Raw genomic sequence first — 23,949 nt, 5'->3', positions numbered from 1 at the left:
TCGGGAATTCTTTGAGGACATCCCTAAAGCATTTCCACTGTACCCCAGGGAGTCTCCTAACATGATCATATTCTGAGTAGAGCAATTGCTTTGGGAATCTGGTGTCACGCACGCATTGATGCACGCACAGACACCTTGTTCCACCAGTGGAGCTGGTTTTCAGTGATTAGCACCTTGATGCTGGGCATGTTGGCTTGGGAGAGGATGCTGCTGTTACACTGCCTTTCTTGCCATCGGATTTGGAGGATCTTGCAAAGGCAATGCTGGTGGCACTTCTCCCATGCTTTGCAGTTCATAGTCTTTTCCTCAGTTGGCTGAAAGCTTAGCTGGCACACTGGAGTTGGTACTCTGACCCGACTGCAGGTGGCAGCAGATCACACAGTAAGATGTTAAGTATTGATGTTGAGTCTGTCTATCATTGAAATTCATTCACTCTTCCAATGGCACCATCCAGCTGCCTCTTGAATGACTCCAGAATTTTTTTTTTGCACCCTTTATACTACCAGCTTTGGTTCAGTTGGTAGCACTTCCGAGTCAGAAGGTTGGGGCTTCAAATCCTGCTCCAGAGAGTTGAGCACATTGAACACCTTCTATTTTTCCTTAGCTCTGTTGAAGAATCATACGGACTCGAAACGTTAACTGTGTTCCTCTCCACAGATGCTGTCAGACCTGCTGAGTTTTTCCAGGTATTTTTGTTTTTGTGTTGAGCACATTAACCAGCCTGGGAATGCTGCAGTACTGAGGGAGTGCTGCAGCTTGTCAGAAGTGTTGGCTCTCAAATAATATGTTAAACTTGGGCCCTGTTTGTCTTCTCAGGTGGAGGTAAAAGTTCCCATGACATCATTTTGTAGACAAGCAGGGGAGTTCCCTGCCTGTGTCCTGGTCAATATTTATCCCTCAGCCAACATCACTGAATAGATTAAAGCAAAATACTGTGGATGCTGGAAATCTGAAATAAAAACAGGAAAATGCTGGAAAAAATCAACAGGCCTAGCAGCATTTGTGGAGAGAGAAACAGTTAACATTTCGAGTCTGTATGAATCTTCAGAACATTAACTATGTTTTCTGCTCACAGATGCTGCCAGACCTGCTGAGTATTTCCAGCATTTTCTGCTTTTATGTCGCTAAATAGATTACCCGATCATTATCACATGGCTGATTGTGGGAGCTTGCTATGCGCAAATTGGCTGCCTTGATCCTCACATTACAACGTTGATGACACTTCAAGTGATTCATCGGCTGTGAAGTTCTTTGGACATCCTGCGGTTGTGAATGGCACTATATAACCGAAGTTACTTTCTTTCTCTTTCCCTTGCTCTCTCTCCCTCTTTGGTTCCGAAAAAATAGTTCCACACTGAAATTAGGGACCCACAGTGTTTTCAGATTCTGGGTCATAAAGGAAATTACTTGCATTTAGAGTTACCGTTGACCATTTTTTGATTAAACGGGGAAGGGTGGTGTGGAAGTATCACTCTGGTTGCTTGGTGTAACAAGACAGTAAGTGCGTTCAGAAAGAGTGCCTTTCTGAGGTGGCCACACATGGCAACTGGTGGTGCTCTTTCACCACTGGGACTGCCAGTGGCAAGGGGAGGCAGTGGCATAGCGGTATTGTCACTGGACTGGTATTCCAGAGACCTGGATAATGCTCTGGGGACCTTGGTTTGAATCCCACCACGGCAGCTGGTGAAATTTGAATTTAATAAAAATCTGGAATTAAAAGCCTAATAATGACCACAAAGTGATTGTCATTAAAAACCCATCTGGTTCACTATTGGGAAGGAAATCTGCCATCCTTATCTGGTCTGGCCTACATGTGACTCCAGACCCACAGCAATGTGGTTGACTCTTTTAAAAAAAAGCCCTCTGAACAAGGGATGGGCAATAAGTAACAAATAACTGGCCTAGCCAGCGACGCCCACATCCCATGAATGAATTTTTTAAAAAAAAAGAAACCTGGCATATATCGTAAACTCAGTGCCGTGTGTGATTTGATGTTTTTTCCTGCTCGTGAATTTCACATTTCAGTTCATCCGGTGGCCACAACTTTCTGTTGTGTGCTTCTGGCCACACTGAGAGTGCTAAACCTGGAAAAGAGTCACCCAGAAGAATTATCACCTTCCTTCCTTCCTTCCTTCCTTCCTGCTACACTTCTTGCCCTCCGACCTCCTCCTCCACCACCACCAACCCCGCCCCCCCCCCACCCCGACACAAAGATTGACTGAACCAGCCCAATTCCTTTCATGGGTTTTAAAGGAGTCACCTGATATTGTGACTGGAAAGACTTTTGACAATTGTAATTCAGAGGAGAGACAAAAACCAATTGAAACGCATCACTTGTGTGTGATATCACTGGGATGGAATTTCTGCCAATTTCTTCCACCCTCTCACATCAAATAGAAAATATCGCTTATCATATTAGACTGCACTTTATTGAATAGCAATATTGCTGCATTGTTTTACTACTAAGTAAGACTGCCCGTTACCTGAGAAATATTACTTTAATGTAAGGGGAGAGCATCAGCAACCTGGCCCTGAAAACAAGACTGAAGCTACTTTAGGGTGAGACTTGGGACTTAACAGTGAGTTCAACCCTGTTTTAAAGTTAAGTTTAGGATTTCACAGGAAGTCCTGTCTTAATTTAGGGTCAGGTTTAGGGTTTTGCAGGGAGTTGAGCCTTGTTTTAGGGTCAGGTTTAAGAAGTTGCGCCTTGTTTTAGGGTCAGGTTTAAGGGTATTAGAAATTCCAGTCCTGTATTTTTACGATATCCGAAGTAATGTGTGTCATTGGAATCCAGCAGGGCTGTTACTGAAACAGGAGCCGAGACCACACACACTGCAGAAGTTTCCAAACAAATAAAACCAGAAAACGCTGGGAATACTCAGCAAGTCTGGCAGCCTACATGGGGAGTGAAACAGTTAACATTTCAGGTCGATGACCTTTCATCAGAAAAGTTAGAGGTGTAACAGATTTTAACCAAGTGCAGAGTCAGGAGGTGGACGGGAGAGAAGAACAAAGGAGAAGGTCTGTAATAGGTGGAAAACAGCAGAGATTAAATGACAATAGGGATGATGGTGCAAGGCAAAAGATGATGGTAATGGAACTAATAAAGGAACAAAAGCTGTGTCTAGAGGGGGTGTAAATATAGACCGCAGAATCATCACCAGCAGTCGGTGTCTGAAAAAATGTGGCCAGTGGTGAGGATCTGAAATTGTTGAATTGGGAAGACTGTAAAGTGTTGAATTGAATGGCGAAATGTTGCTGTCAAGCTCCCTTCAGGTTGCATTGGAACAGGCTGAGATCAGACTGGCAGCAGGAGATTGAGACAAACACTTCAATAAATGTATTCAAAGGATCATCCTCCGCCATTTCTGCCAACTCCAGCATGATGCCACCACCAAACACATCTTCCCTTCACCCCCCTTATCGGCATTCCGTAGGGATCGGTCCCTCCGGGACACCCTGGTCCACTCCTCCATCACCCCCTACACCTCAAACCCCTCCCATGGCACCTTCCCATGCAACCGCAGAAGGTGCAACACCTGCCCCTTTACTTCCCCTCTCCTCACCGTCCAAGGGCCCAAACACTCCTTTCAAGTGAAGCAGCATTTCACTTGCACTTCCCTCAACTTAGTTTACTGCATTCGTTGCTCCCAATGCGGTTTCCTCTACATTGGAGAGACCAAACGCAGACTGAGTAACCGCTTTGCAGAACACCTTCGGTCTGTCCGCAAGCATTACCCAGACCTCCCTGTCACTTGCCATTTCAACACTCCACCCTGCTCTCTTGCCCACATGTCCATCCTTGGCTTGCTGCATTGTTCCAGTGAAGCTCAACGCAAACTGGAGGAACAGCACCTCCCCTTCCGACTAAGCACTTTACAGCCTTCTGGACTGAATATTGAGTTCAACAATTTTAGATCATGAACTCTCTCCTCCATCCCTACCCCCTTTCCGATTTTGCCTCTCCTTTTTGTTTTTTCCAATAATTTATATAGATTTTTCTTTTCCCACCTACTTCCATTATTTTTAAGTGTACATTGTTTTATCTCTACCTTTTAGCCTATTTCGATCCCTTCCCCGCACCCCACCCCCACTAGGGCTATCTGTACCTTGCTCGTTCTGCTTTCTACCCTTAATTAGCACATTCCTTAGTTAATATCACCACCTCCAACACCTCTTTGTCCTTTTGTCTGTGACATCTTTTGGTTATCTCCACCTATCACTGGCCCTCTATCCAGCTCTACCTGTCCCACCCCCTACCCAAACCTGCTTATATTTCACCTCTCTTCTATTTTTACTTAGTTCTGTTGAAGGGTCATTCGGACTTGAAATGTTAACTGTGCTCCTCTCCGCAGATGCTGCCAGACCTGCTGAGTTTTTCCAGGTATCTTTATGTTTGTTTTGGATTTCCAGCATCCGCAGGTTTTTGCTTTCATCAATAAAAGTAGGTTCCCCTCAGAGTCACTAACAAGGAGCATCAATCCCAGTGCATCTTTCTCAGCTTGTGATTGCCTTCAAACTACGGCTCTGATTCATTATCTTTGAGGCTCGGGGTAGTAGACAGTAACAATACCCCAGAGGAGATTGAGCGCTTGGATTAGAGGCAACAAACATTGCTAACCACAGCGATGCAGGGCAGGGGAGGGCATGACTCTCCTGCCAAAGCTCCAAAAGGCTTTGTGCCTATAAATCACTGGGTGAGTGCCGGCAGTGTGAATGGGTTCAGTCGCCCCAATTTGTTTCGGCATTTATGTCCTGCTTTTCTCCAAAATGTAAAATTTCTGCAGATGCACCAACCTTACCCAACTCTTTGGCTGAGAATTTCCTCAGCACTGCTCCCACCCTGCCATGGTAACATCGTACAGCAGCGCAACTCCAAGGAAATTCCTAGCCTTTCTAAGAGGTCACACCCTCGAGCCAAAACCAAATAAACAGTAACAAAAACAGAATTACCTGGAAAAACTCGGCAGGTCTGGCAGCATCGGCGGGGAAGAAAAGAGTTGACGTTTCGAGTCCTCATGACCCTTCCACAGCATGAGGACTCGAAACGTCAACTCTTTTCTTCTCCGCCGATGCTGCCAGACCTGCTGAGTTTTTCCAGGTATTAATTCTGTTTTTGTTTTGGATTTCCAGCATCCGCAGTTTTTTGTTTTTATTACCAAATAAACAGTATTTGTTGCAATGGGAGACAATACTGTATCTCCAACTCCCTCCCCTCCCTCTATACAATCCAAGAACTTGCATCCATTTTCACTAAAACGTATAGGGCAGAATCTTCTGGTCGGCATGTGGGGGTGGGTCCCGCACGCCGACGCGTAAAAGGACACGCAGTGATGTCGGGCGTGCGTCCCGACTTCACCGCGCGTCATTCCGATCTTCAGTTCAGCAGGCACGCACGCGGCTGTGTGTCCGCTGAACTGTCAAAGGCCTGTTAAGGCCATTTATCAGCTAACTGAAGTACTTGTCAGGACTGCACGTCCAACCTTAAGCTTGGCGGACAGGCGAAGAGCCCAGGCGGCCTTCGCATTTTTCATAGAACCTCATCCACAGGCAGGATGCAGTTTCATGAAGGGTTCATAACTTTCACAAAAGTTTTTATTAAAATTCACAGACATGTCCTAGCTCATGTGACAGGGATATGTCTGAATAATTTTTTTTTATTCCTTTTTTTTTCCAATTTTTCACAGTCAAATTAATCTCCCTGAGGCAGCTCCGTGCCGCAGGGCGACTTCTGCGCAGCGCAGGCCCCAGCTCTCCCTCCTCCTTCCGCCCGCACAGGTAGCGCTGAGCACTTCTGGGTGTGCATTACATTGGGTCTTAATTGGCTCACTCACGTAAAATGGCGCACAGCTGATCGCGGGCGGCGGTCGGCTGCTCTCCCCCCCAGCCCGCCCGACGGGGAGAAAATTCTCTCCATAGAATCATAGTATGGTTACAGCACAGAAGGAAGCCATTTGGCCTTTGCAAGAGCAATTCACCTAGCCCATGATTTTCCCCATGCAAATTTTCCCTCTTTAGATAATGATCCAATTTTGTTTTGAAAACCTCAATTGAACCTGCCTCGGGCAGTGCATTCCAGATGCTAACCACTTGCTGCATTACAATTGATTCCCTTTTGTCACCATTGCTTCTTTTGCCAATCGCCTAAAACCTATGCTCTCTGGTCCTCGATCCTTCCACCGACTAGAACAGTTTCTCCCACTCTACTCTGTCCAGACCCCTCATGATTTTGAATAACTCTATCAAATCTCCTCTCAACCTTTTCTTCTCCAAGGAAAACAACCCCAGCTTCTCAAATCCAAATGCATAACTGAAGTTCCACATTACTGGAAACATTCTTGTGAATCTTTTCTGCACCCTCTCCAATGCCTTCACTTCCTTCATTAGCAATATTTTGCCAGTCCTCATGGTGAGAGTGTACTGATTGGCCACGACATTATACAAGTTATCCTTTTGCACTCAAAGGGCTGTTATGATCTGGATCCGGAATGCTCTACCTGAAAGGGTCGTGGGATTAGATTCCATAGGAGCTTTCAAAAGGCAACTGGAATTGTCTTTGAAGAGAACTAATTTGCAGGGTTACAGGGAAAAATATGGCCTGTGGAACTAAAACAGAGAGAGTTCTTAGGCTGTTCCTCCTGGCTGAATGCTAACCATTACTGGACAGGCACAATGGGTTGACTGGTCTCCTTCTGCACTGTATGATCTTATGATCTCATTTGGCCATTTTATGTTGGGTTCTCGACTCTTCAGACACCGGTCCAGATTTTCCTGGGGACTTGGGTTATTGTAAGGTGCTTGGGCAAATATCCAAGAGGCAGGAAAATACAGGACGGAGAGGCTAGAACCAGAGTACCCAGAGCAAGCTGCTCTGTTCAATAGATTTAACAATCTTAACTTCCTAGGCAGGGGAGAAATGAGGGAGAGGGGAGGTTCATCAAATAAATATTAAAGGTACCAACAAACAATAGCTGGGGACAAAGTGAGATTAGTAACACAGCTATTGTCTGTTATTGAGAGGAGTTGAGGAAGTGAAAGACCTTGGAGTGCATGTCCATAGGTCCCTGAAGGTGGCAGGAAAGGTAGATAAGGTGGTGAAGAAAGCATAAGGAATGCTTTCCTTTATTGGACGAGGTATTGAATACAAAAGCAGGGATGTAATGATGGAACTGTGTAATATACTGGTTAGGCCACAGCTGGAATTTTGCGTACAGTTCCTGGTCACCACACTACAGGAAGGATAAAATTGCTCTGGAGAGAGTGCAGAGGAGATTTACAAGAATGTTGCCAGGGCTTGAAAATGGCACCTATGAGGAGAGATTGGATAGGCTGGGGTTGTTTTCCTTAGGTCACCCCTCAGCCTATTCTGTTCTAATTGAGGTGTACAAAATTATGAGGGGCCTAGATAGAGTAGACAGGAAAGACCTGCTTCCCCTAGCTGAGGGATCAATTACCAGGGGGCATAGATTTAAGGTGATTGGTAGAAGGATTCGAGGGGACATGAGGAGAAACTTTTTCACCCAGAGCATGATGGACATCTGGAATTCACTGCCTAAGTTGGTGGTTGAGGCTGAAACGCTCAATTCATTTAAAAGGTACCTGGATCTGCATCTGAAGCGCTGTAACCTGCAGGTGCTGGAAAGTGGGATTAAAATGTGCGGCTAGTTTCTTGGCCAGTGCAGACACAATGGGCTGAATGGCCTCTTTCTGCACAGTAACCTTTCTATGGTTCTATCAAAAAACTAGAAATGAAGTAGTGTTAAGGAGTTGGATAGTTAGAGGGACTGACACAATCTTTTTTTTATCCCAGATGATAGTTACTTCCCAGTTGAGGGAAATGTTAAATGGAGTGGATAAGATTGGGCAAAGGGGATTATCCTGTTATCACGGTTCTTGTGGGAGGCCATGGTGTAATCGCATAAATTTCTGCTATACAAATTCAGGAGATTAATCAACTTAGAACCAGGACTTTGCAGTAATTCTTCCCCAGCTGCCGCTAGAATATGGAAGAACGTGGTTTAAGGAGTCGTGCCAGGAAGGGGGACTCTGCCTGGGGCATTGGTGCCAGCTCTGCGATAGCTGGGAGCTAATCTGCAAGGATGGGTCACGTGAACAGGGAGGATACTAACATAATGGTAAATCGGTTAAATAGGGAGCTGACAGGGAATTAAGCTAGGGAAAAAGCTGGACGTTGGGGAGGGGGGCTGCAGTGGGGACAGGAAAATATGACCAACTAGTATCAGCTAATAGAGAAAGGAGGTATAGATGAATCACAGAGTTGTAACAGTGCAGAAGGCCCATCATGTATGTGATGGCTCTCCAAGTAAGCTACACTGCGGGAAGGAAATGGAAGAGAAAATCAGCAGTTGAATTAGAAAGATGAATAGGAATAAAAACATCATTATTCTGGGATATTTTAATGATCCGCTTGTCGATTGAGGCATCGGGGGGGGAAAGGAAATGGGATCCCTAAAAGTTATGCAAGGCCCCTTCCTCAAGCAGGACGTGAGTAAGCTGATAAGAACGGAAGCGCAGCAAGAACTTGTAGTGCAGGAGATTGGGTATGTGGGTGAGAACCTTGGGATCAAGTTTCTGATCCAAATAGTAGGGAAGAAAAGCCAGTACAAAAGCAAATTGGACGAGGGCAGATTTTAGAAAGGCGAAGAGCAAGTTATATGAAGTGACGTGGATAAAGAAATTTGGCACACAGAATTGCAAAGCTCCAGTGGAGTGTTCTTATACAAATAGCCAATGTTGTAATCATTTTTAGAAAAAAAAGGGAGATGGAACTTATCCGGGTAATTCCAGATCAGTTTAAGACCTGTGTTGGGGAAAATATTAAGGTGTTAAATGAAGGATAAAATGATTATCTAACGATAAAGATTATAAAGTTAGAAAAAGCTAACATAGATTTGAAAAGTGACATTCTTGCTTCTCAAACCTCATAGAAATCTTTGAGGAGCCAACAGACATGGTAGATAGTAGGGGTGGGGTGGGGGGGTAAAGGAAATTGCAGCGGATGTAGTGTACTCAGACTCTGTGTGACTTCCATAAGGTGCAACATGGGATTTTACTACTGAGCATTAAAGAGGATGGACTTCGGAGTTAAGGCATGAATTGTCCACTTAAGGGCCTCAATTGGCAGTGGGGCGGGTAGACCATCCAAAGGCCTTCCCTCCACAGCATTAATCGGGGTGAAGGTGGGAAGGCAGCAGGGTCCCTATGCCATCTTCCTGCCTGATTAAATGCCCCCCCACTACCACCAAACTTGCTGGGGGAGGGTATTAAATTTCACTCTTAGTCTCCACACTGTAAGCAGGATATTGATGCTTTAGAGAGGTTACAACACAATGTAACTAGGATGCTGCCTGGTATAAGGAGTACAAAAACAAAGACTCGAAAATTGGATTTTTCCTAAGAACAATGCAGATTACAACTTCATATACTGTTGTGAGGCTTTGGAATTCACTCCAGGGGTAAATGTTGAGTCAGAAGCCATATCAATATTCAAGGTTAGACTGAGTAGGTGGGTGAAGATGGTTTGGGAACAAGGTGGATACATGTGATTGTGGACTATTTGCTCCCATGGAGAGTGAACACCAACATGAACTAGTGAGGATAATTCTGCGTTTGCACTTCTATATCTTTCTGTGTAATGTTATTACAGTGCACAACAGTAACTTGTGGCATATATAGTCACAGCAACATACCTAGCAAATGTGAGGCCATATTCCTATGAGAAAGCTGTTCCAGCCAACAAGAGGCAAAAAAACAAACATAACTGATCTCAAGGATTAAGTTAGACTCCAGGATAATCACAGTCCTGTGGCATTTTAATTATGTGTTGCTGTGTTAGTTTAAACTTCCATCTCAAATAACTCACCATCCCTCAAGAATGTTAAAATATAAAACAACAGAATTGGGGAAATATCTTTGCTACTGAATCCCTCCCTGTACCCATCCAACTCTCCCTTATTGTTCTTGCCCTCCTCCTCCCTCTGCCCCCTCCCTCATCATTCTTGCCCTCCTCCTCCCTCCCTCCCTCATTGTTCCTGCCTTCTTCATCCCTTGCTGCACCTGCTGTCCTCCCTCCCTCCCTCACTGCACCCACCATCTTTGTTCTTCCGGATCTCAATTGGTATTTTATCCTCTTAAATCATACCCCCCCCCCCCCCGACCCCTCTGCTTTCTGCCCCATTGATCCAAAGTCAACTTAACAACCTTGTCCTGGCCCCTGCCCATTATTGATGGCTTTAACGTGCTATAACTCCAACTCCTCTCAGAAAATTCTATTGTTCATCCATTCTGGACAACTCCAGCCCTACCTCCTATTGCGCATTATAAGGCGCTCCGACGTGGTATAGCCTTCCCGCTGCACAGTTAACTTCCCTGAAGTTCCCTGTTTGAATCCTTTCGAACCAGATTACTCCCTGCCAAGGACAATGAAACAAACTTCACCTGCGTTGTTTTTTGTTTGTATTTATTTCTAAACAATTCACACACTATACAAATGGTCATGATCACGGCATTTACAATGATTGCTAGATTCAAATAGACTGGTACATTGGAATTGTAATGTTTGTAAAGGAGAGAGGGCAGTTGTAAGCATTTGCTTGAAAGTTGACTCCCCTTGAGGGAGAGAAAAGGAGAGAAAGAGATATGAGTCATGACAAATCGATAGAAAAAAAAGCCAGAAAGCTGAATCCTGATGTTAAGCATAGATAATTACAGTTAACTACCAGGCTTGAGTTTACACATTTACAATGAGAGAGCGCTGATTCAAAACGGAAAGCAAGAAGGACAAGTATTGAGAGCAGTACTATAGATTACTTAAGAACATGAGAAATAGGAGCAGGAGTGGGCCATTTGGCCCCTTGAGACCACTCCACCATTCAGTGGGATCATGGCTGATCTGATTGTGGTCTTAACTCCACTCTCTTGCCTGCCCTCCAACCCCCCATAACCCTTGACTCCCTTGTCGATCAAAAAACTAACTAACTCAGCCTTGAAAATATTCAATGACCCAGCCTCCACTGCTCCCTGGGGAAGAGAATTCCAAACACTAATGACCCTCTGAGAGAAGAAATTCCTCCTCATCTCTGTCTTAAATGGGAGATCCCTTATTTTAAAACTCTGACCTCCTATTCCTAGATTCCCTCACAAGGGGAAACATCCTCTAACCTCTACCATGGCCAGCTCCCTCAGAATCATCTTTGTTTCAATAAAATCGCCTCTAATTCTTCTAAACTCCAATGACTATAGGTCCAACCTACTGCAGCTTTCCTCATAAAATAAACCCTTCATCCCAGGAATAAGCCTAGTGAACCTTCTCTGAACTGCCTCCAATGCAAATATATCCTTCCTTAAGTAAGGAGATCAAAACAGTACACGATACTCCAGGTGCAGCCTTAGCAATGCTCTGTACAGGAGGAGCAAGACTTCCCTACTTTAATATTCCATTCCCCTTGCAATAAAGGCTCGCATTCTGTTTGTCTGCCTAATTACTTGCTGTACCAGCATGCTAACCCATTGTGATTCATGTATAAGGGCACCAAGGTCCCTCCGTAAACTGCAATCTATCTTCATTTAAATAATATTCAGCTTTTTTAGTCTTCCTGCCAAAGTGGATAGAAAAGGGAATGATATAAAAGACCAATGATCAGATATTTGCTACCATATTATCACTAAGAATACCTATCATGGAATTTTTTATTTTCACTTTAGACTTGAGCAAAAGATTCACGCCCTCTGGGTTATCCCTCATTGTTCTCCTCACATGTTCCCCGGCATTTGATATGACTAACCATTCTCATCCTCCCCTACCCCTCTCCTCTATCACATTTTATGGGACTGACTTCATGTGGCTGTAGTCCCACAAGTCCAAACATAACCAGAGGATCACCGGCAGTGCCATTTCTTCATATCCCGAATCCTCCTCATGATCCATATTTTGAACTTGTTGCCCCTCAGCAGCATCAGGCATTGGGGTCAGCTTCCATATGCATGCTGCTTACTCCTGGCTCATCTTAGCCCAATGAGCACCTTGGTGCTAACTGACAGGTCAGCCATTGCAATCCCAGGACATTGTTACAGGAATTCCTCAGAGAAAGATGCTCAATCTTAATATGGACACAGCTGAAGCTTTGTGATTTTTTTTTTTGAGCTCAGCAATCTAGGAGGGAAGTTGCGGCAAAAGAGAGGGCACAGCGCAGATTCACTAAGATGCTGCCTGGTATGAAGAATACAAATATATAGGAAGACTTAAAATTAAAACTCATTGAAACAGAACTTGGCAATTTTATAAAAACAAAAAACAAAAAAACTGCGGATGCTGGAAATCCAAAACAAAAACAGAATTACCTGGAAAAACTCAGCAGGTCTGGCAGCATCGGCGGAGAAGAAAAGAGTTGACGTTTCGAGTCCTCATGACCCTTCGACAGAACTTGATTTCGAGTCCAAGAAAGAGTTGAAATATAAGCTGGTTTAAGGTGTGTGTGTGGGGGGCGGAGAGATAGAGAGAGAGAGAGAGAGAGGTGGGGGGGGTGTGGTTGTAGGGACAAACAAGCAGTGATAGAAGCAGATCATCAAAAGATGTCAACGACAATAGTACAATAGAACACATAGGTGTTAGAGTTAAAGTTGGTGATATTATCTAAACGAATGTGCTAATTAAGAATGGATGGTAGGGCACTCAAGGTATAGCTCTAGTGGGGTTTTTTTTTTATTATATAATGGAAATAGGTGGGAAAAGGAAAATCTTTATAATTTATTGGAAAAAAAAGGAAGGGGGAAACAGAAAGGGGGTGGGGATGGGGGAGGGAGCTCACGACCTAAAGTTGTTGAATTCAATATTCAGTCCGGAAGGCTGTAAAGTCCCTAGTCGGAAGATGAGGTGTTGTTCCTCCAGTTTGCGTTGGGCTTCACTGGAACAATGCAGTAAGCCAAGGACAGACATGTGGGCAAGAGAGCAGGGTGGAGTGTTAAAATGGCAAGCGACAGGGAGGTTTGGGTCATTCTTGCGGACAGACCACAGGTGTTCTGCAAAGCGGTCGCCCAGTTTACGTTTGGTCTCTCCAATGTAGAGGAGACCTCATTGGGAGCAATGAATGCAGTAGACTAAGTTGGGGGAAATGCAAGTGAAATGCTGCTTCACTTGAAAGGAGTGTTTGGGTCCTTGGACGGTGAGGAGAGAGGAAGTGAAGGGGCAGGTGTTGCATCTTTTGCGTGGGCATGGGGTGGTGCCATAGGAGGGGGTTGAGGAGTGGGGGGTGATGGAGGAGTGGACCAGGGTGTCCGCCCTCACGCCTTCTCCTCCCTCCCAGAAACATGATAGGGTCCCCCTTGTCCTCACTTATCACCCCACCAGCCTCCGCATTCAAAGGATCATCCTCCGCCATTTCCGCCAACTCCAGCATGATGCCACCACCAAACACATCTTCCTTTCACCCCCTTTATCGGCATTCCTTAGGGATCGCTCCCTCCGGGACACCCTGGTCCACTCCTCCATCACCCCCCACTCCTCAACCCCCTCCTATGGCACCACCCCATGCCCACGCAAAAGATGCAACACCTGCCCCTTCACTTCCTCTCTCCTCACCGTCCAAGGACCCAAACACTCCTTTCAAGTGAAGCAGCATTTCACTTGCATTTCCCCCAACTTAGTCTACTGCATTCGTTGCTCCCAATGTGGTCTCCTCTACATTGGAGAGACCAAACGTAAACTGGGCGACCGCTTTGCAGAACACCTGTGGTCTGTCCGCAAGAATGACCCAAACCTCCCTGTCGCTTGCCATTTTAACACTCCACCCTGCTCTCTTGCCCACATGTCTGTCCTTGGCTTACTGCATTGTTCCAGTGAAGCCCAACGCAAACTGGAGGAACAACACCTCATCTTCCGACTAGGGACTTTACAGCCTTCCGGACTGAATATTGAATTCAACAACTTTAGGTCGTGAGCTCCCTCCCCCATCCCCACCCCCTTTCTGTTTCCCCCTTCCCATTTTTTTCCAATAAATTATAAAGATTTTCCTTTTCCCACCTATTTCCATTATATAATAAAAAAAACCCCACTAGAGCTATACCTTGAGTGCCCTACCATCCATTCTTAATTAGCACATTCGTTTAGATAATATCACCAACTTTAACTCTAACACCTATGTGTTCTATTGTACTATTGTCGTTGACATCTTTTGATGATCTGCTTCTATCACTGCTTGTTTGTCCTTACATCCATACCACCCCCCTCCACCTCTCTGTCTCTCTATCTCTCCGCCCCCCACACACACACCTTAAATCAGCTTATATTTCAACTCTTTCTTGGACTCGAACTCAAGTTCTGTCGAAGGGTCATGAGGACTCGAAACGTCAACTCTTTTCTTCTCCGCCGATGCTGCCAGACCTGCTGAGTTTTTCCAGGTAATTCTGTTTTTGTTTTGGCAATTTTATAGGTGTTTAAAATTACACAGGGATGAGTGTGGATAGGAAAAGAAAATAGAAATGTGCATTTTTTTTATTCATTCATGGGATGTGAGCGTCACTGGCTAGGCCAGCATTTATTGCCCATCCTTTAACTGCATGAATTGCAAAAGGCTAGTATGCAGGTATAGCAAGTAATTAGCAAAGCTAATAGAATGTTATTGTTTATTGTGAGGGGAATTGAATACAAAAGTAGGGGGGGTTATACTTCAGTTATACGGGCATTGGTGAGACCACATCTAGAGTTCTGTATACGGTACTGGTCTCCTTAGTTAAGGAAGATGTAAATGTGTTGGAAGGTGTTCAGGGAAGGTTTACTAGACTAATACCTGGAATGGGCAGGTTGTCGTATGAAGAAAGGTTGGATAGGCTAGGCTTGTATCCGCTGAAGTTTAGAAGAGTAAGGGATGACTTGTATAAATTGTATAAGATCCTGAGGGGACTTGACAGGGTGGATCTGGAGAGGATGGTTCCTCTTGTGGGAGAATCTAGAACTAGGGGTCACTTTTTTAAAATAAGGGGTCGCTCATCTAAGGTACAGATGAGGAAAATATTTTTGAAGGTCGTGAATCTTTGCAATTTTCTTCCTCAAAAGGCGGTGGAAGCAATGTCTTTGAATATCTTTAAGACAGAGGTAGGTAGATTTTTGATAAGCAAGGGAGTGAAAGGTTATTGGGGGTAGGCAGGAATATGGAGTTGAGGTTACAGTCAGATCAGCCACTATTGAAAGGCGAAGCAGGCTTATGGGGCCCTGCTCCTAATTCGTACGTAGGAAAACCAACCCTTCGAACAGCTTTTGATCAGCTGACCTAGTAAATATAAGTTGTTGGTTGATTCAAGCAGAGGCCATGTGAACATTTAAGAATAGGTTAGATAGGTAGCTGAAGATAAGGAACATGAGAGCAAGTGGTCATATGGGATTAGGCCAATGTTGATGTGGAGCTCTGTCACCTAAACCAGACTAAATTGTGGTCACCGATCACCCTTGACTGACATTGGCACCCATCGTCTCAATGTTAAATTCTATTTCTCAAGTTCAAGTTCCTTCATGACTTTGCCCCTAACTATCTCTGTAACTGACTGCAGCGCCCCCCCCCCCCCCCCCCCCCCCCCCCCCCACCAAGCCTCAAACAGCTGTGCATTCCTTCAACCCTGGACTCCTGATCATCCTCCAGCCCCTATGCTCTACTGTTAGCAACTGTACCTTCTGAAATCTAGATTCTAGGCTCAGCAATGCCCTCCCTAAAGCTCTCCAACTCTCTCTTCCTTTAAGATGCTCTTAAAAAATTTATTTCTTTGACCAAGCTTTTAGTCACTCATCCTCATGTCTCCTTCTTTGCCTCGGTGTCAGTATTTGTCTGTTTATGAACCTATTTTTGGCAAAGTGCCTCTTTATTTTTGAAAAATAATTTTTAAAAATCTTTCGACTGACTGGAAATCCGGTATTTTAAGAAATGAGAAAACAAACTGCTTTAAAATGCAAGGCCACCTTCCAAGGAAAGCAAACAAGAATCCCCTCTAAAGTCCCTATAGAAATATAAGTTATTGTTGATTGATAGAAGCAGAGGCCATGTCACCATTTAAGAATAGCTTAGAGAGGTAGCTGAAGATAAGGAACATGAGAGCAAGTGGTCATATGATATTAGGTCAATGTTCATGTGGAGCTCTGTCGCCTTTGGCATGTGAAGAGAGAGATATTTCAAAGAAAACCTCCAGACATCAAAACCCAACACTCTCTAAGGAAGGGATTAAAATGCAAAGTGCTGAATTTTAATCAACAGTCAATCTCCCCCTAGCCCCCACCTATCACTGACCTTCTATCCAGCTTCACCTGCTCCACCTTCCCCCCACCTTAAACAGTATAAATTTCATTATGTTTCTACTTCTGTTTAGCTCTGAAGAAGAGTCATACAAACGCGAAACGTTGCCTCTGTTTCTCTTTCCACAGATGCTGTCAGACCTGCTGAGTTTTTCTGGCAATTTCTGTTTTTGTTTCAAATTTCCAGCATCTGCAATATTTTGCTTTTATCTTACAGTAAAGTCAGTGAGAACTGCTAACCAGCCAGTTACACCCAGCAGACACTCAAATCCCCTTTGTGGAGGATGAAATAGCCCCATCTCTTATTGGTTTTTACTATCTTGAAACGTATTAAACGTTTCTGGGATGAAAGATCTAAATGTGACTATTTGTTCTACACCAATGATGTAGTGGTATTTTCATTGGGCTAGTGTTCTAGAGACCAAGGGTAATGGTCTGGGAACCTGGGTTCAAATCCCACCATGGCAAATCAATAAAAATCTGGAACTAAAAGTCTGATGATGACCACAAAACCATTGTTGATTGTTATAAAAACCCATCTGGTTCACTAATGTCCTTTAGGGAAGAAAATCTACTGGTCTGGCCTACATGTGACTCCAGACCCACAGCATAAGACATAGGAGCAGAAATTAGGCCATTCGGCCCATCGAGTCTGCTCCACCTTTCAATCATGGCTTGTAAGTTTCTCAACCCCATTCTCCCGCCTTCTCTCCATAACCTTTGATCCCCTTACCAATCAAGAACTTATCTATCTTGGTCTTAAATACACAATGTGGTTGACTGTTAAAAATGCCATGTCATTAAGCTATTAATGTATATAATATTTTGGAAAATATTTTTCTTTTAAAATAGAGGTTTAGCCTGCTGATGTGTCTTACTTGGATTAAAGTCTGGGTGCTTTGATGGGTACTAGTTTTGATATGTAAGAGAGAAAGCGTGCATTTGTATTTTTTTGAATAGAGCATTCAAGAAGTGGGGCGAAAACTGACACCTTTCTAGCAGCTACCAATCAATATGTTTATATTACTAATAAAGGGTTTATTGTTAGAGAGGTTTAGTTCAGAGGTTGTTGATACAATGAGAATTAACATTCAATGGGGCTGGTCGGTATAACTTGAGTAGTTTTCGGGTGTGCAGAGCAGAGGCAGTTTGAGTTCAAAAGGCAGCTGCAAGCCTTCAACTGGCTCCACAGGAACCAAGTGAAAGAACCTCAGTTTGAATTCGTAAGGTGAAAATGCTTTGTCTGGTCTTTGGTTAAGTCTATGGGTTGCTGTTGCCTTAATGGAGATTAGCTTGGGAATTTGTTAAAAGTTATGATGGTAGTAATGTGTAGCCATGTGTATATATATTTTAACCTGTGCAAATTAATAAATGTTTCCTTTCGTTTAATGTAAAACCTCGAACTGGTGGCCTGATTCCTGAATTGAGCCGCATCTCAAACATAACACTTAAAATTATAGGTTATGACAATTGTTTAAAGTTTACCTCTGGGATTTTTTGATAACTCCGCTTTACCAACTGCATTGGTCATAACAGCCTATTGAACAAGGGCAATTAGGAATGGGCAATAAATGCTGGCCTAGCCAGCGACGCCCACATCCCATGAATGAATAAAAACATGACATGCTAATTGAATTCCTTTTTGGAAATATATAGGCAGGAGGTTTTAAAGGACTGGTTTTGCCAAACCAGACACAGAAGTTATCAAAGTCATCGGGAAAAACTGCTGAAGGGAGCAGTAAGGAATCTCTCTCTAACTCTCTCTCAAGTTAAGAAAAGCATTATTTCTACACTACAAAAATCCAAACCAAGAGACAGTGACTACCCATCGGAAAGAACTTCAGGAAAAGCCCATTGATTTCTGGGAGACGGATTGTGGAATTAAAAGGAAGGAAATTGTCTCCAGCAAAGTGCAGTTACCGGGACCTCAAGTCAACTCCAGGGGTGGGATTCTCTGGCCCCGCCCGCTGCCGGGATCACCTGGTCCCGCCGAAAGTCATTGGGCCGCTGAATCTCCTGCTGTAGGTCCCGCCATGAAGGAGCCAGAAAACCCCAGCCCAGGATTTTAAAGGGAACCAGCTAACTTCAAACGGCTGCAACTTTCAACAATCTATGCCTCAAGGATAAGCAAAGGACTTAATCGTATATTCTTTTAACTTTTATTTGGACTTTAACTTTTCTTTCTTCTGGTATATGCATATGTGTGCGTGTGTTGCTGGATCTTTTATTATTTTTCCTCGGGTTTAGTAGCTAATAAACATACTCTTTCTTTGCCTCAAGAAAACCTGGTTTGATTGGTTCCTCATTAAAAAGTAAATACACTTTGATTGGAAAAGGCATCTATGGGGGAAAAGAAATTTAAAAACATTTGTTGCAATGAACCAAGTAGGCTAAATAAAGAGGAGACGGATTGTCCCTCCTCACCCGGTTGTAACACTATGAAACAACCTGGGGCATTTTTCAATGCTAAAGACGCTAGATAAATGCAAGTTGTTGTTGATAACCACCAGCACATACTGTTTGGACCAAATGTTCTGTATCCAGAGTGTGTTTTGTATGTAGCCATCTTCAGCTGCTTCAGCATTGATCTCAGTCATAAGGTCAAGAGCTGGAACAATGGCTGATAATTGCTCAGTGTTCAGCTCCATTCACTGCTCTTCCAAGACTGAAGCAGCCCAAATTAGATTACATCAGGACCCAGTTAATATCCAGGCTTCCACTGACACATGGCAGGTAACAGCTGCACTGCATAAATGCCTGGTAATGACCATCTAGAACAAAAGAGAACCCAACCAGTACCCCAATCTTTAAAGACACTAACTCCCCTGCAGTTTGGGGGTCAGCGTTGGCCAGAGGTATTACTTGACCAGTCGTAGTAACACCATGAGCCACTCTGCAATGAATGGCTCATTTCCTGACCTCTTTAAGACTCCCCTACTATCTACAAACCTCAAGTCAGAAGTCTGATGGAATACCTACCACTTGCCTTGATGGGTGAAGCTGCAACAACACTCAAGCTTGCCACCTTACAGGACTGAACAGTTCGCTTCATTGGTGTTCCCACTACCTGGTTCAGGATCCATCCCCTCCATTCGCTGGCAGACCGAGGCTGCAGTATGTATGACCAAAAGAACACACTGCAGCAAGGCTGCAAGAACTGCATCTCCTACCCATGCAACCCCTACCAATGAAAAGCAACAATATTGTAGGAACATCATTACCTCCCGTTCACACACCATCCTGACCTGGATGTATTTTGCTGCTCTCACCAAATGTGGGTCAGAAGCATGGAATTCTCTCCCTGACGCTGTTGTGGGAACAATATTAGGAAAAGGGCTGCAGCAATTCAAAGGAGAAATCCCACCATCTCCTGAGGGCAAATAGGGATGGGCAATAAATTGTGACCTTGTCGGCACGGCTGTCTGGATGTACCCCCTTCCCTGTGAGTGAAGCTTATGCCTGATGCGCACATTCTGAAAACTGGCTGAAGGAAGGTTTTGTAGTGGAATCCTCAGGGGTTAGTGTTGGGACTCTTGCTTTTCCTGATATATATCAGGAAGGTCTGGGTCATTTATATATATTAATAGCCTAGACCTTGGTGCACAGGGCACAATTTAAAAATTGTGGATGAAACTTGGAAATGTTGTGAATGGTGAGGAGGATTGTGTAGAGCTTCAAAAGGACATAGACAAGTGGGTGGAAAGGGCAGACAAGTGGCAGATGAAGTTCAGTGTGGATAGGTTCAATGTGCAGAAAAGTGAGATGATTCATTTTGGTAGGAAGAACATGGAGAGATAATATAAAATAAAGGGTGCAACTCTCAAGGGGATACAGGAGCGGAGGGCCCTGGGTGTATAAATGCATAAGCCATTGTAGGTGGCAGGACAGGTTGAGAGTGAGGTTAATAAAGCATACAGTATCCTAGGCTTTATTAATAGGTGCGTAGAGTACAAGGGCAAGAAGGTTATGTTGAATCTGTATGAAACACTGGTTTGTCCTCAGCTGGAAATTGTGTCTGGTCCTGGGCGCTGCACTTTAGGAAGGATGTGAAGGCGTTAGAGAGGGTGCAGAAAAGATTCACAAAAATGATTCCAGCGATGAGGAACTTGATTTATAAAGAGAGATTGGAGAAGTTCAGACTGTTTCCCTTGGAGAAAAGAAGGCTGAGAGATTTGATAGAGGTATTCAAAATCATAAGGGTTCTGGACAGAGTAGATAAAGTGTTCCCATTTGTGAAAGGATGGAGAGTGAGTGGGCACAGATTTAAAGTAACTAGTCAAAGAAGCAGAAGCAACATGAGAAAAACATTTTCATGCAGCAAATGGTAAAGGTCTAGAATGCACTACCTGAAAGTGTGGTGGAGGCAGCTTCAATCATAGTACTCAAAGGGAATTGAATCAGAAGAGGAAAAATTTGCAGGGTTTTGGGGAATTTTTAAAAAATATTCATTCATGGGATATTGGCTTCGCTGGCTGGGCCAGCATTTATTGCCCATCCCTAGCTGCCCTTGAGAAGGCGGTGGTGAGCTGCCTTCTTGAACTGCTGCAGTCCATGTGGTGTAGGTACACCCACAGTGCTGTTAGGGAGGGAGTTCCAGGATTTTGACCCAGTGGCAGTGAAGGAACGGCGATATATTTCCAAGTCAGGATGGTGAATGGCTTGGAGGGGAACATCCGCCCTTGACCTTCTAGATGATAGTGGTCGTGGGTTTGGAAGCTGCTGCCTAAGGAGCCTTGGTGAATTCCTGCAGTGCACCTTGTAGATGGTACACACTGCTCCTACTGTACGTCTGTGGTGGAGGGACTGAATGTTTGTGAATGTGATGTCAATCAAGCAGACTGCTTTGTCCTGGATGGTGTCAAGCTTTTTTGAGTGTTGTGGGAGCTGCACTCATCCAGGCAAGTGGGGAGTATTCCATCACACTCCTGACTTGTGCCTTGTAGATGGTGGACAGGCTTTGGGGAGTCAGGAAGTGAGTTACTCGTCACACGATTTCTGGCCTCTGACCCGCTCTTGTAGCCACAATATTTATATGGCTAGTCCATTTCAGTTTCTGGTCAATGGTAACCCCCCAGGATGTTGATAGTGGGGGATTCAGTGATGGTAATGCCATTGAATGTGAAGGAGGGATGGTTGGATTCTCTCTTGTTGGAGATGGTCATTGTCTGACACTTGTGTGGTGCGAAGTTACTTGCCATTTGTCAGCCCAAGACTGGATATTGTCCAGATCTTGCTGCATTTGGACATGGACTGCTTCAGTATCTGAGGAGTCGCGAATGGTTCTGAACATTTTGCAATCATCAGAGGACATCCCCACTTCTGACCTTATGATGGAAGGAAGGTCATTGATGAAGCAGCTGAAGATGGTTGGGCTGAGGACACTACTGCAAGGAACTCCTGCAGTGATGTCCTTGAGCTGAGATGACTGACCTCCAACAACCACAACCATCTTCCTTTGTGATAGGTATGACTCCAACCAGCGGAGAGTTTCCCCCCTGATTCCCATTGACTCCAGTTTTACTAGGGCTCCTTGATGCCAGACCTGATCAAATGCTGTCTTGATGTCAAGGGCAGTCACTCTCACCTCACCAGTTCAGCTCTTTTGTCCATGTTTGATCCAAGGCTGTAATGAGGTCAGGAGCTGAGTGGCCCTGGCCGAACCCAAACTGACTGTCACTGAGCATGCTATCAAGCAAGTGCCCCTTGATAGCAATGTTGATGACCCCTTCCATTACTGGTGAAGGATATAAGAAGAGCAGTAGCCAGCAAGAGAGAACGACTCCGTTAAACATCAGTTGAGAGGCACCCTCTACATGGTCATACACCTAAACCCAGCTGCCTAAAGTCAAGGAAGAGCTTCATGAACAATGTTCCATTACAATCAACCCCATCTAAAGCCCGCATCACCTTGTGGAAAGACCGGCTCGCCAGTCTCGAACAACCCCCAGCGATGGAAATTCTACCGGACGAAAGCCTTCCCCCAGGAGCTAATTGCAACTGGGCAACCTGGAAGTGCCTTAACAGACTTAGGACTGGTGTAGGTCGTTCAAAGGTGTCACTAAGCAAATGGGGATATACAACCAGCCCGACAACTTGTGAATGTGGAACTGAGCCACAGACTATACAACATCTCCTGCAATGCCTATCGCTAGAGGAACCCTGCATTGTTGCAGATCTTGCCGAATTCAACAACAAGGCACAAAAATGTGTCCAGTTCTGGCTGGGCCATGTATAGACTGTCCGTGGACACGATAATAAAAAAACAACTGGTGATGGAAAGTAGACTGATGGTGCAGTAATTGGCCGGATTGGTTTAGTCCTGCTTTTTGTGTACAGGACATACCTGGGCAATTTTCCACAAAGCTGGGTAGATGCCAGTACTGTAGCTGTACTGGAACAGCTTGGCTAGGGACCCGGCAAATTCTGGACCACAAGTCTTCAGCACTATTGCTGGAATATTGTCAGGTGGGGTAGGATAGAGAATGAGAGGAGGGCGGCATGGGGGGTGTTAGGACTAGACGAATTGCTCTTGCAGAGGACCAGCATGAACACTATGGGCCAAATGTCCTCCTTTTGCGCAGTAACCATTCTACGATTCTATCTGGCCTGTGTAACTTGAGATCGTGCCTGTTCCGTAACCTATTCAGTTTCCCTGCATTATAACAGTGCCTGCACTTCCAAACTACTTCATTAGCTGTGAAGCGCTTTGGGGAGCCTTGAAATGGTGAAAGGCAACTTAGAAATGCAAGTTTTTGTTGTTGTTTCTCTCTCTGATCGGATGTGTGGATATTCCGGGACAGGGAGTCCAAAGTTTCGAACCCGCCCCTTCAAACAACCAGAGAGAAAATAAAAAATCCTCCCACGTCACTCAGTGGGTCTGGCAGCAAAGCAGCAGAGCTTCGAGATTCAATCTCTGCCCGGAGGCGGAAGGAAGAGGCCGGTCCGCTCTTGGCGCAAATTGCATTTAAAAGATTAGTATTAGCAAAATATTTGCGTCTTTTTAAAAATGCAATGCATCCGCAAGCCCAGGCGAACCGAGCAGGAGGATGAGCGGCTGCGGGAGGCGTCCAACAAGCATATCCTCTCCAACCTAACCCGGCTAGGTAAGACATTTAACTGAGGCTCTGGGGAAGTGGGTACCTGTCCAGGGGAGAAAGGGGGCTGAGATCCCCCTGTGTCTGTCTGTCTCTCTCTCACACACACACACACATCCTCGCACAGAGGTGCCAACACTCACTCTCTTTCTCTCTCTCTCCACCCCACCCCAACACTGCCAGCAGTGCCTGTCCCAGCCCAGACAAGTCCTGCTGGAGTTTTGGAGAACTCCCTCCAGCGACAGCTTAAAATCAGAGATTCTTGCGTTTCTGGTTATATTTCTCTATCTCTCTCAGTCTCTGGTGTGTTAGATAAATCACCATGGCAGTTGCTGAATAACCCTCCTTCTGTTCTGTCTGACTGATATTGCATCCTTTGCCCCGGTGTGTGGGATTTTGCCATTGATTAAGTGTCCCTGCTACATTATGTTGGTGTGTGTTGTGTCCCTGATTTGCCAGTTAGTTTACCATTTTAATTTCTGCCGATTTATTGCCCTCTCCTGTGAAAGAGGAGAGCAGTGTCTGTACATTTTCTGTTTACATTTATATTTTTGTCACCTC

General features: G+C 44.7%; 1 protein-coding gene across 2 annotated transcripts in view; it reads left to right on the top strand.

Moving 5' to 3' along the window:
• The window catches only part of plcd1a (phospholipase C, delta 1a), a 121,188-nt gene that overhangs the window by 6,224 nt on the left and 91,015 nt on the right, over nt 1-23,949 (top strand). Inside the window, exon 1 of one of the 2 annotated variants that reach the window (XM_041184924.1) lies at nt 23,286-23,397. The exons of the other annotated variant lie outside the window; for it this stretch is intronic. Within the exon in view, the coding sequence (XP_041040858.1) occupies nt 23,301-23,397 (97 nt within the window). The 5' untranslated portion in view covers nt 23,286-23,300. Of the gene's footprint in view, nt 1-23,285; nt 23,398-23,949 lie in introns of those variants that run through there. 2 annotated transcript variants of the gene reach the window in all.

The sequence above is a fragment of the Carcharodon carcharias genome, chromosome 3 (genome assembly GCF_017639515.1).
Source record: "Carcharodon carcharias isolate sCarCar2 chromosome 3, sCarCar2.pri, whole genome shotgun sequence".
Classification (NCBI taxonomy): Eukaryota; Metazoa; Chordata; class Chondrichthyes; order Lamniformes; family Lamnidae; genus Carcharodon; species Carcharodon carcharias.
Note: the sequence above shows the minus strand (reverse complement) of the source record. Positions and strands in the feature narration are given on the sequence as shown.